We start from the raw sequence: 12,617 nt of genomic DNA on the forward strand, positions 1-12,617 counted from the left end.
GTCAGAGGGTCTGGCAACAAGGCAGAGGGAGGGAAAGCTGTGGAACAGAGGCACAGAGCCTCCGTCCATGTGTAGACTTCTGAATTCTCAAAACAAGAACATTTAATTTGGGGTTCTACAAAGAGATGGGAAAACAGGGCACAGCATGGTAGCCTAGATGCACTGGGATCATTATGGGTGCTGGTTCTAATCCCAGCAGCTCCGCTTCCCATCCAGCTCCCTGCTTGTGGCCTGGGAAGGCAGTGGAGAACAGCCGAAAGCCTGGGGATCCTGCACTGGCATGGGAGACCAGCAGAAAGAGGCTCCTGGCTTCGGATTGGCACAGTTCTGGCCATTGTGGCCACTTATGGGAGTGAATCGGAGGATGGAAGATCATTCTCTTTGTCTCTCTTCCTTTCCATATGTCTGACTTAGCAATAAAAATAGAATAAACCTTAAAAAAAAAAAGACATGCAAAAATATTTAAATTGTGAGAGAAACACTGAAGATGTCAAAGGATTTCCATTTCAGCTGTTTTCTGCTCTGTTAGAAAACTAGAAGAGAATCACTGCACCTTTTGCAAGTTATTTTGAAAAATGCTCCTTGATGATGGGATTCTGTCATAATCCTTGCAGCATTATCTGCTATTGTATTTTTTAGTAGAAATCTCACTGTGTAAACAACTGAAATGTGATTCTTTTCACAGATGAGTTAATACTGATAGCTTTTCCAGTTCTCTTAGACATCGCAGGATGGTAGCATGCCGAGGACACTGTGAGCTAAAACGTCAGTGTTGACGCAGCTATTCAGCACATAGCGGTGCAAAGTCAGCATTCAAGGGGCCATTCTGCACATGCAGGAGCAGTGAGATTTTAAGTCACTCAGTTCTCTATGTTCCGAATTCCTCAACTACAAAATTGAAATATGAGCCATACCTATGCCAAAGGACTTGATGTAAGAATCCATTAAAATAAGACATGCAAAACATGTTTTGGAATCAGTAAAGGAACTTATGACACAATGGTTAACACTAGTAGTTACACTGATTCTGCAACAACACACCTTCAAGAAAAAGGAAAAGAAAAACCACAAAACTCCCTTGTTACATGCCTTTATAAATTGTCACTTTATAAGTTGTCATAAGCTGTTTATGTATCAGCACAACCATCCCACTCTAAATTGTGTGAAACGGGCAAAGGAAAGAGGAGGGAGTCACATTTCTGGGTGGTCGCCATGCTTCCCATCCCATCCCATCTAAAACCACTGTGAGACTCCAGCTCACACTTCATGTACTGATTAAAACCTCTTCAAGGTACTCAAGGTAGTCACTGAGTGTGACCAATTATGAACTGATTCAAGTAATAAACCAAAATGTTAACACTTTAATTTGGACTTAAGAATACTAATTAATCTGAAGGCTTACAAACTTTAAATTGTTAAACATGTCATATTTTGTGCTGAACTTACAGAAGGTTCAGAATTTATTAAATATAGTATCCCTTGCCAATTTAACAAAAGAAATTTCATTGGACATACTTATAAATAAATTCTAAGGTACTCAAAATCTAGATTATGATAAAGAAGAAAGGATTCACTGAGCCTTGATAATAAATCAATTGCTTTAACACATCAAGGTAAAAACAAGTCAAAAACTTCTTTTGGGGGAAAAAATACCCATGGAATGGGAGTAGTTTCTATGAGCAATTCTACTAATATTTCCATGTTTGCACTTAGTAATTATGAATAAAAATTAAAATTCAAACATAAAATGTAACAGTAAATTTACAATATGGTACTGATTTTCAGTCATTAATTTTGAGAGACACAAAGAAATAGCAATCTTGCATCTACTGGTTCCTTCCCCAAAACTCCCACAAGGCCCAAGGCAAGCCTATGCCACTTAGGGTAACAGGAACCCATATTTCTGAGCATCATGGTTGCCTAGCAGAGTCTGCATGTGCAAGAACCTTCAGCCAAGAGCTGGAGCCAGGCTGCAAACAAGGGTACTCCAAAACTAGAAGCAAGACTGGCATTTGAATGGCTGGCTAAGTGTCCTCTCCTGCACTGATTTTAATGCTAACATGGAGTGATTAACTACCAGTAGGCTACAGAAAGTTCAAAAACATGTATTTATATATACATACATATATATGCATGGCTTTCAAAACACTTTTTGCAAGAAATAAACACATACAAACTTGTTGTAAAACTTTTGGAAACGTTTTCAAGGATAACATCTGTTTAAAATGATCCCCATCAGAGTAACATGAACTCTGCCACAACTGAAGCCACAGCAAACACTAAACTGGAAAGCTTTGGAAGAATACTGAAATCACAGATGTCTTACTAAAAAATGATGAGGACAGCGCAGTTCACAAACAGGCTACCTCCTTTAGGGAGCAACAAGACAATGCTAAAGATGAAGTCCACAACTCTGGACCCTCCACATCAATTGGCAAGAAAAATTCACTTGTTTGTGCCCTAATTCAGTAAGAATGACAATGAAAAGCAGAAACACTAACCAGCGCAACAGACGAGTGAACTGCTTCAGTTTACACAATTATGCCTGAAAAATTCAGTAGAGCAAGCTTTTGACTCAAGAGTGTGAAAATTTTTGCACCGACATCAGCTGGAGACAACAGCAGGGCTTTCAGTGGAATTTTGAAAATGTGAGACCAGGGTCCTGATGCACCTGTTCCAAGGACTGTAACAGGGGATGTGCGAGGCTTTACCAGCAGAATCCTGAACAGCAGCCAGTCAGAGCAAGTCAGAGTCCAGCCAAGGAAAGAGCAGTCAGATCAAGAGCAAAGGTCATGGCGATTGCTTTGGGATTTTGTTTTCTATGTTCAAGGCACTTTGCTTATTGATTTTCTAGAGACCAAAAGAACAATACCATCTGCTTATTAGGGGAGTGTTTTGAGAAAGTTAACTAAAGCTTGAGTGGAAAACCAGTCTGGGAAAGCTTCACTGAGTTCTTTTTCATCACAACAAACAGTCTGGGAGAGCTTCACTGAGTTCTTTGTCATCACAACAAAGCTCCTTCTCATTCTGCTCATCTGACCAAGGAACTTTACGAGAATTTCTAAGAAAAGCCATGAGGCATTCACCTTGCAATCCTGCTTTGGCCTCTTCTGGCTGATTTTCATTTTCTAATCTTAAAAAAGCTTTAAAGAGCACCCATTCTTCTTCAGCTAATTATGTTTAAAAAGGCTGCACTGACATGGATGGTTAAATTCCCAGGCCCTCTCAGTTCTTCAATGGCTCCTGTCTCTCCTTATAAAAGTGAACTTGATAGAGGTTATGTTGAGAAATAAATATTATATATTTTATCTTTAACTTTCAATTTCATTTTCCCACGAACTTTTTGAGATCTCTTCATTCTTGTTAAAATGAACATTCAGAACATAATTCTAGCACCCACCATCTTACAAACAAGCAAACTGGCTCAGTGAGTGCCCCACTTATGGGGAAAAAACAAAAACCTTAAAGCAAGAAAACTGGTGCCATCGCAAGAAGAGATGAACAACTAGAATAACAAAACAGTAATGTAACTCCTTCACACAAGATTTTTCTTTAATGAAACTTAATCATGTTCCCAACATTTCAAGTTTTTATGCAGTAATCAAGAAATCACCCCACAGAACGCTTAAAAGAACACTTTATTTACGCATACATGTAAAAAGATGCAATGCAATTTCCTTACTGAAAGAATTTTCATTTCAAGTTGCATCTTTGTATTAACTAGGATAAAACCCTGCTGGCTAGTCATTTCATCATTAAATTTTTGAAAACCAAGTGATTAAAACAGTCCTACTGCAGACTTTCTCAGACATACATACATATGAACGTAGTGATGTACATGTGCAGACTGTTAACTACTTGCAACTGACTGGAGATAACCAAGTGATCAAAACGCATTTCAGAATGACACTGTTTTACTGCACATTATGGAGAAAATATGCAGTTTATTTCCCTATTAGACATTTGTATAAATCACTTCTAAAACCTTAAAATTAATTGTAGGTCCAGGTGCTGAAAATCCCAAATAACAGCAGAATAGATAAGAAATATTTTAAAACTCAAATGGCACCTTTTCTTTCCTGTGATTCAGAAAACAAAGTCAACCAATGGAATCATGGTTTTAACTTCCTCCCACTTTTCTCCGTGAAATGCTTACCGTTCCCACTGGCTCTGAGCAGTGACAGAGCGTGTAAGGCACGGCTTCAGGCATATGACTCAGACAGCCCTACCTGAGACAGCCTAGAGAGGGTAAGGTAAGCGCCTTTGAAAAGAAGATGAGTAACTATGGCTTAGAAAAGAAAAGGATCATATGAGAAACTTAATGTAAAATTTTAGTTAAAAAATTAACCTTGCAGATGATACTATATATCAGAAAAAGAGAACAAAACAAAATTCAAAACAAGGCACTCACCTCACTTCCCATAGACTGGTTCCACGATCCAGCTGGGTCGATAGGACAACACCAGCTTAGTGGATGCTGGGATTTCACCTGGAACAGAAACTAGTGACCTATAACTTTAGCAGGTCTGCAGCCAGAGAAGCAAGTATCAGGTGTATTTAACTTTACATCCTATTTTTCTCGCTGCTATTTGGGGCTATCAGCACATAACCCTACAATTAGAATCACTTAAAAAAACAATGCACACAAATTTTGCTTTGTTTGCTTTTTTTTTTTTTTTTGGAGCAGTCACCATTCAAGAAGACATCTCTGTAGGTCAGCTAGGATATTGAACACTCTTACCTGCCCTTTGGCATCCTCAGGCATGGCTTTAATGTGCATTCTTTTTAAACAACGAATTACTCCATCATAAAACTGAACTGTGAATGTTCCTAAAACAGGAGCAAGTCAGAATCATTAGAAAACATAATTCAACCTCTTAGCAACACCTGGAATCTGTAAATGGTGACCTGATAAAAATAAATGACCTTTAATCACAATGCTGGCTGCCCTATCAAGGGCACCATCAAGGGTTTTTTTTGTTTACGTTCTCTTTCCCTCCTAAAACAATTCATATTTTCCTCATAAAATACACAAACCAACCTAAGTTAATTGCATCTACTGATTTTAAATCTAATCTGTAATAATAATCTGATAAAATCAAAATCATTATTTAGTAAACATAATATTTCCCTAGGATATATCAATGATTCTCTTTGAAGTCTGTTTCAAAACAAAGAGAAAACTCTGATAACTGGAAAGGATAGCTTTCCTAGAAAAGAACTGCTCCTTTGGTAACAGTAATGAACTGGCAAACTACAGATTCCCAGATTTAAAAACTAGAAAACAATCATAAGTACAGTTAGACACAATTTTTTTCACGCAGCCACGAGCACACAGAACGCCATAAAGGGTGAATGCGACATGGAGGACGCTCAGCTTAGCAGCAGCTCAGCCTTCACTTACACTGACCTCCTGAAGAACTCCAGCAATCCTGCCTCTCTCCAAACTCATCTAGTTCCAGGATCAACACACCGCTTGCACGTTTATGAGGCATATTCACTTTTGGATACAGCATCATGCTTTTGAGTCAATGGAGCCAGTACTAATGAAATACTAAAAACTAAGGTTTTATACTCAAGGAAACTCGAATAATATGGTATTTCTGAGGTGACTGTCTTCCCATCATTTCCCAAGTGGTAGCAGAGTGCCAATAAAAAGACACTTGACCCTTGCAAAAAAAAATTTAAAAATAAAAAAAACATAAAGAAATGTGATCAAAGGTAGTAAGGGCATTGAAGTTGGCATCAAAACCAATGTGCAAAGAGATTTTTCCTGTTTTCAATCTGAATGTCTTTCAATTTTATTCTTTTCTGCAATAAGTACAATGCTAAACATCACAGACTTGAAAGACCATAGACAAGGGTGAAGACAAGCACACTGGAGAAGCTCTGAGAATGCCAGCTGCATACACGCCTTGCTCTGCCATCACTCCTGGCTGTCCTCTTCAACAGGGCATTCCAGGTGAGCCCCAAGGTTCTGTTGCCCATGTGCGCACTGAGCTCACTCTGCAGTTGCCCATGCTGGTCCTACTTTGTCTGCAAGGAGTCCTTTCCCTGTGTCTGCCTAACTATAACCCACTCAAAGACCATCCTCACCTGAAAACTTTCTGAAGAGTCCAACCAATACTGACTGTACCTTCTTTTTGTGTGGTTAGGTTACATCACAAGCACCTAACTGTTCACATTTGTTCTTTTTGTTCTATGCTAAACTGAGGATTTAGTTTGCCTTTGTTTTTTTCTAATTTCTTTTCTTCTGAGAGGAAAGGAAACAGACTCATGCATTACACAGGTCATGTAAAACCACAAAATTAATATATCTGTAGTTGAGATTTATCTAAAAAGAAATAATATCTGCCATATTTTGCTAAGGTTCACTGAAGCTTCTGGAACAGTAAGGATGGTAATTAATATCACTACACTTCCTCTAATAGAAATTGATTTTCTATATTAAGACCCTGTAAACAAAAAGGACCAGTTAGTTCAAGAAGGTGGCTTTGTTTGTGTTTCTGAATGTGAGGCCTTGAGTATGAGCAGGTGCTCTCACAAACAGTTATGGAGACTACTTACTTCTTGCTAAACTGTGAGTTAAACACTGGGGAGTATGACATGGGAATATGAGCTCCATTACATGGCTCTGCAGAAGTCTAAGAGTATCGTGAGACACAGGGCATGCTGTAAAGGGCAAGCCCTATCGACTAAGGTGCCTTTCAGCTCTGCAGTAAATGGTAATCAGATCATAACTACATTTGGGATTTCAGTTCATGAAAACAATACACTGGATTAATGTCTGTAGTTATAGCAGAATTTCTAATTACACTATGATTTAATTTTTTTATATACGACATTCCTTAATATCCAGATTTCTAGTCTTATTTACTCATTTAAAATTGTATCATAGAGGGGGAGAGAGAGCAGATAGAAAGAGCAAGAAAATCCTTCTGACAGGGCTGAAGCCAGAAGACAACTCTACCCAAGTCTCCCAAGGAGATGGCAAGGGCCCAAGTACTTGGTGCGTTATCTATTGCCTTCCAAGGCACATCAGCAGGAAGCTGAATCAAAAAACAGAGCCACAGTTGGGATGAATTGGGATGTGGATGTCCCAAGCCACATGATGATGTCTGACATTAATGACTATCTCTTCTGCAATGTTTGCTTCTTCTATCTTCTCTTACCTTCTCTTTTCTCTCATGATTATTATTAGTTTAGTTCTCAGCTTAAATCTCTTTCATGACTCTCACAAGCTCCAACTAAAATTAAAATTCTCTAGCAAGATTACAAGACATTTCTGTGATTCCCTGCTTCCCGTCCTCTTCAATCTCCACTCCCAATTCTGTTTCCTATTTAAAGGAATACTTCAAACAACCTGAGTTCCTTAAATATGACGTGTCTCTTTGCTACTCCTGTCCACACACCACATTTCTGGAAAAATCCCTTTGAAGTCATTAGTGATTTTCCTTTTTCTCTTCCCAACACACAAGTTAACACAAATGCCCTTATAATCTGATGAAATACCCTCCCTGCCAAGATACTGTTCCTTGTGATTTACTTTTTTTTTAATTATTTATTATTTAACTTCATTAATTACATTGTATTATGTGACACAGTTACATAGATACTTGGGTTCTCCTCACCCCTTCCCAAACCCTCCCACCATGGTGGATTCCTCCACCTTGTTGCATAACCACAGCTCAAGTTCAGTTGAGATTCCCCCATTGCAAGCGTATACCAAACATATTTGTGATTTACTTCTTAAAAATAACAAATGGTCAAATTTAAGAAATAACTTTAATACAAAGTTAATACATTAATGACTTGCAAATGTATTTGTAACTATCTCACAGGTGTTTCAAATAAGGTTTTAAATGAAAACTTAAAATACACAATTTTCAAAATTTTAAACTATTTTTAAAGAGCAGATTTCCCATTCTGATGTCATAATAAAATACCTGATTTATTTTCAGTATTTTTAACCATGTCAGTTAACTTCTGCTCAGTATCTAATATTCCAACAAATGCCCAAAGAGTTGTTCAGAAAATGTACTCAGTCGTCTACAGAATGGAAGGAAAGGCAGTGGGAAAAGATGTAGTAAAGGAACCCTTCAAACCCTTTCCTCAGAAACACAAATCAGACACATTCCACTGGCAAGTGAATGATTCAACTTTCCCTTTCTCTCTAACTTTCATCACACTCTGGCTGAGATGCATGTAAATGTCACTGCGTTTCTATAAACAGCAGAGAAGTAGAAATTAAATGCACATAATTGAGGTCTGTGAGCCTAAGTGTTTTACCTTTATTAATTCCAGCAGTAAATCTCATGCCATCTGATTGAGAATGTGTGGTTAATAAATTAAATGATCCTAAAACAAATACTAACTTGCAGGAAACTCAGTCAGCAGATACAAAATAATGAGAAACAAGTCATTGCAACAGAATTTAGAATATAGGATAGTTTCATTATTAATTCCAGTTTCACTTGCATGTCATCTCAAATACACACCTTCTTTGTTAATTGCTTCAATCTTGGCAGGATAATATCGACAGTCTGTCCAACGAGCCAACACTTCTTCTCCAGCTTTAAAATCCTAAACAGTGTAAAATATTTCTTAACCAAAAGTGAGTCTTTAGAAAATTTAACCGAATCTTTTAAAAATATCAGTATGTCTCTAGCAAGGTGAGCAAATGGAAAAACCGTGCTACTTACGAAGAACTCTTCCTCATCTTTGAGCCCTTCCTTCCTCAGCGCAGGTCTCTCCAGGGGCCGCAGTCTGTTGCTGTCCCAGTAAATCCACTCATCGTAACGATGACTCCAGCGCTCAAAATGGACCAACATCTTGCCTTCCTCATAGTCAATTTTTTCAATTCGTGATGGATACCTCAAAAATAAAAGATTCCTATCAAGAGAAAATTCTGATTTTTTTTTTAATATGGAGCACAGACAGATCTAACTGAAACACTGCTAACCATTACAACCATGAATGATATTGCCTTAATTAATACTAACTTCATCTGTTCATGGGCCACAGCACAGTTTGATACATGCATGTATTAATGAAATCAGAATAACCAACACTGTAACATTCCTTCAAATTACTTTATGCTTGAGACCCCATGGCTCCCTTCCTCCAGTTGTTTGTATTGTAAACTACAGTCACCCACCTATATCAAGCAATGCCAGAAATTTATTGCTTAGATTTAATTCTGGTTGGTACCCATTATCCAAATTCACTTATTCTTCTTGTGCTTTCCAGTCTTTACTACTCACTGTTCTGTATTCAGTTAGAGTTTTGGTTTCTACCTATGAGAGAAATGCAGTCTTCATGTTTCTTTTTACATTATTTCACTAACATGATGTCCTCCAGTTCCATCCATTTTGCTGCAGATGACAGGATTTCATTCTTCTTTAGGTTGAATAACATTCTGTTGTGTGTATTTGTCACATTTCTTAATCCATTGATTTGACAAGACATATTGGCTAATTCCCTATCTCAGAATCTGTGACGCGCTGCCGTGACCATGACAGAGCATCCAGCCGTTGCCTCGTGATACAATGATGGCCATATTTTCAAACTCAGAGCCAATGGGGTTTGCTTAATTATTTTTTCAAAATGATTATCCAAATAGGAAGAAACCAACATTGACACACTCCCAATAGGTGGGTAAGGCATCATTCTTTGCACACATCAAGTCTTAAGCATATTACCACTGTTCGATATTCTGAAACACAGCCTACAAAGGTAGCACTTGCAAATAGTTGATAATATGGGAGAAAAATGCCCTGCACAATTAAGTACTACATACAGAATTTAAATATGAAAAAACCTGTCTAGAAAAAAAGACTAATATGCTAACTTGTACATGTATCTTAATCGTCATATGTTTCTGTACTTTCCAATATTTTATAAGGAACAGCAATGGTGATAACAGAAAAGTCAGCAAAATCTTAAATATAAAATATTTGATTGTTCTATCTTCGTGTGTGATAATTTCTTATGAACAGTCCTAAAACAGAAATCAGTTCACCTGAAGCATTTTGGAAAAGCACTTTATCATTCCAAACATACTATATAAAAATGTTCATCCATGACTTAACTTTTTACAAGTATGATCACATAGGATTAAGAGTTGCATTGGATGACTTTTCCAGAATAAATTTATCTCAAAATTTTCTAACTACTTAGAAATTTGAAATCTTTCTTTTCTCTGAGGAAAAGTAGTTTTAAATATGACACACTGGAAATTGCCTAATTCCAAACTTTTGACCTGATTACCTCCTGTTTCACAGATTGATCATGTCATCGGACTGGCTCTCAGTATTCTGTTTCCCTTCTCACTCACAGTCAACCCCTCCTGGCCCTAATGACAACAAGTACTGGGAGTAGCACGAGCTCTGCCACACACCTCAGCTTCTGCATTCTGTTCCTGCTGCGTAGCCCAAGGTGCCCTTCCCTTCCTCTGCACATTCATCATTCACACCTAGTCCCCAGCTCCTGTACTCTGACTGCCGCACAGCACGCGTCTTGTTGTAACTTTCACTGTACAAGTTCCCAATCAGTGCTTTCACATCTTGAGACACTGGTGTGCACAGCACAACCAAGGGTCCTGGAGAAACAGTGAGTGTAAAATTAATTAAATTAAATTGCTTTCTTTATTGAAAGATTTCTTGGTGTTGTCAACAGGATGGAGAAAAAGCTTGCAATGTTACTAAGCTGAAGGAAATATGTACCTCTTTTCATCATGGGACATTTACTAACATTTATCAGGACAGCAAAAAGCCAAGGAACACAATCTAACAATGTTACTCCGACAGGTGGATTTTGGCAATCACTGAGTTACATTTGTGTCTACTACACCCTCAGTCAGCACCTCTTTGTTATAAGATACACAATAGTTATTTGATGCTCAGCAGGCTGAAGTGAAATTAATGACAATCAGCACACCTCACAATTGAAAAACCTGTTGACTCAATGATAGGGTTAGTTTAGATCTCAGGTGTGGGTGAGAGAACTTCTGTACAAGATGAGCATGAAAATAAGAGGGTCTAGGTGATTAACATATTTGCTAGGTGGACATGCCTAGCCTATGCACTTAGAATCAATGTCTTGCCTGCTTTCTGCAGTTCTGCTCTGCTTTTGTTTATCTGTGTTGTACTGACTACAAAACAAACACTGTCCAGAGCATTAGGCGAAACTGAGAATAAAAGGAGCCTTTATTTTTCAGCATTCATTAGTTACTAATATACCATAAAGAAATGTTCTATGACAGAAATTGACATACCTCTCAGACAGGACTCTAATTTCACATGTTTAATTTATTATCACATTCTTTACACTTTCTGCCAAAAGGCTGAGGAGTGCTCATATCCTTTAAATGTTAAATTAAAAATAATGGTTTTATTTTCTAGATTCCTTCATTATACACATACATATTACATATTTGAAACATTTCTGAGGCTAGCACCATAGCTCAATGGCTTGTATGTGTGGGATCCCAGACAGGCATCGGTTCACTGGCTGCTTCGCCTCCCATCCAGGTCCCTGTTTATGGCCTGGGAAAGCAGTACAAGATGGCCTGAAACCTCGGGACCCTACACCCACGTGGTTTAACTCCAGCCACTGCAGCCATCTGGGGAGTGACCAGGGGAAGATCTCTCTGTCTCTCCTTCTCCCTATCAATCTGCCTTTCCAATACAAAGAAATAAATAAAAGGAAACACTATTCTTTAGAGTAGTCCACATTAAGAGTTAAGTAATCATGATTCAGTTTTTGAGAAAATCAAAATGTAAACAAGCTCAAATAATTTAAATCTAGACTGTATTTTTAAATAACTTGTGGTTTTCCTAAAATATTCCAAATTGTGTTGGATGGGAGGATTATTATATCATATATATATATATATATATATATAAAATGTTATATTTTAGGACAACCTTTCACGACAAACTATAGCTTATTATATTCTCCATGCAAATATCTAAAAGGGATGCTTGGGAGAAAAGTTCAGAATTAAACATCAGTAATACCCTATTTGAATTTTACAATGCTTACTAATCAAATATAAAGGTTAAATTAAGGAGTTAAGCTGAGCGAAAACGTTAACTTTCTGTTCACCCATTCCACATCCATTCGAATATCTAGCAAGATCCTTTACAGGCACTTAAGAGTCGGTAAAAACACAACAAATAAGACCTGGGAGGCCCTGAACTAGCAAACCATTGAAATGATCATCTATTCTACAATCAAAGTTTACACTTAATTTGGTTCTCTAGCTACATTTTAAGGGTGAAAGATCATCAAGATTTTGCAATACATTCAAAATGCACAAAATGGCAATTCAAAATACAGTCCTATACATTGAAATGATTTCCCTGCTCTAGCAGATGGTCCATAACAAAACTGGATACACTGAGTGCAAGCAAAGCAATATTGAATAGAGGTGTTCACAAATGTGTCTCTATGTTGAAGCACAACAGTATTTTGAGATACTGTTTACCCTTCATTATCACCAACTGTGAGTTGAATGAAATATTTTTCTTACTAAATTTGGAAGATGTAGTGTTAATGTTTCTGTTTTGTTAATTTTTTTAAAGGCTTAATCAGAGAAAACTGTTAAATAACAG

The 12,617-nt window shown here is 37.5% G+C and overlaps 1 protein-coding gene across 7 annotated transcripts in view; it reads right to left on the reverse strand.

The window, feature by feature from the left end:
- The window catches only part of PHF20L1 (PHD finger protein 20 like 1), a 67,724-nt gene that overhangs the window by 39,156 nt on the left and 15,951 nt on the right, over positions 1 to 12,617 (reverse strand). For 4 of the 7 annotated variants that reach the window (XM_058668462.1, XM_058668461.1, XM_058668463.1 and 1 more), the window contains 4 exons: positions 8,703 to 8,874; positions 8,499 to 8,583; positions 4,742 to 4,830; positions 4,412 to 4,489 (listed from right to left, as the gene is read on the reverse strand). In XM_058668462.1, the coding sequence (XP_058524445.1) occupies positions 4,412 to 4,489; positions 4,742 to 4,830; positions 8,499 to 8,583; positions 8,703 to 8,874 (424 nt within the window). The remainder of the gene's footprint in view (positions 1 to 4,411; positions 4,490 to 4,741; positions 4,831 to 8,498; positions 8,584 to 8,702; positions 8,875 to 12,617) is intronic. The other 3 variants (XM_058668465.1, XM_058668464.1, XM_058668467.1) reach the window with 1 other exon arrangement.

The sequence above is a fragment of the Ochotona princeps genome, chromosome 9 (assembly GCF_030435755.1).
Source record: "Ochotona princeps isolate mOchPri1 chromosome 9, mOchPri1.hap1, whole genome shotgun sequence".
NCBI lineage: Eukaryota > Metazoa > Chordata > Mammalia > Lagomorpha > Ochotonidae > Ochotona > Ochotona princeps.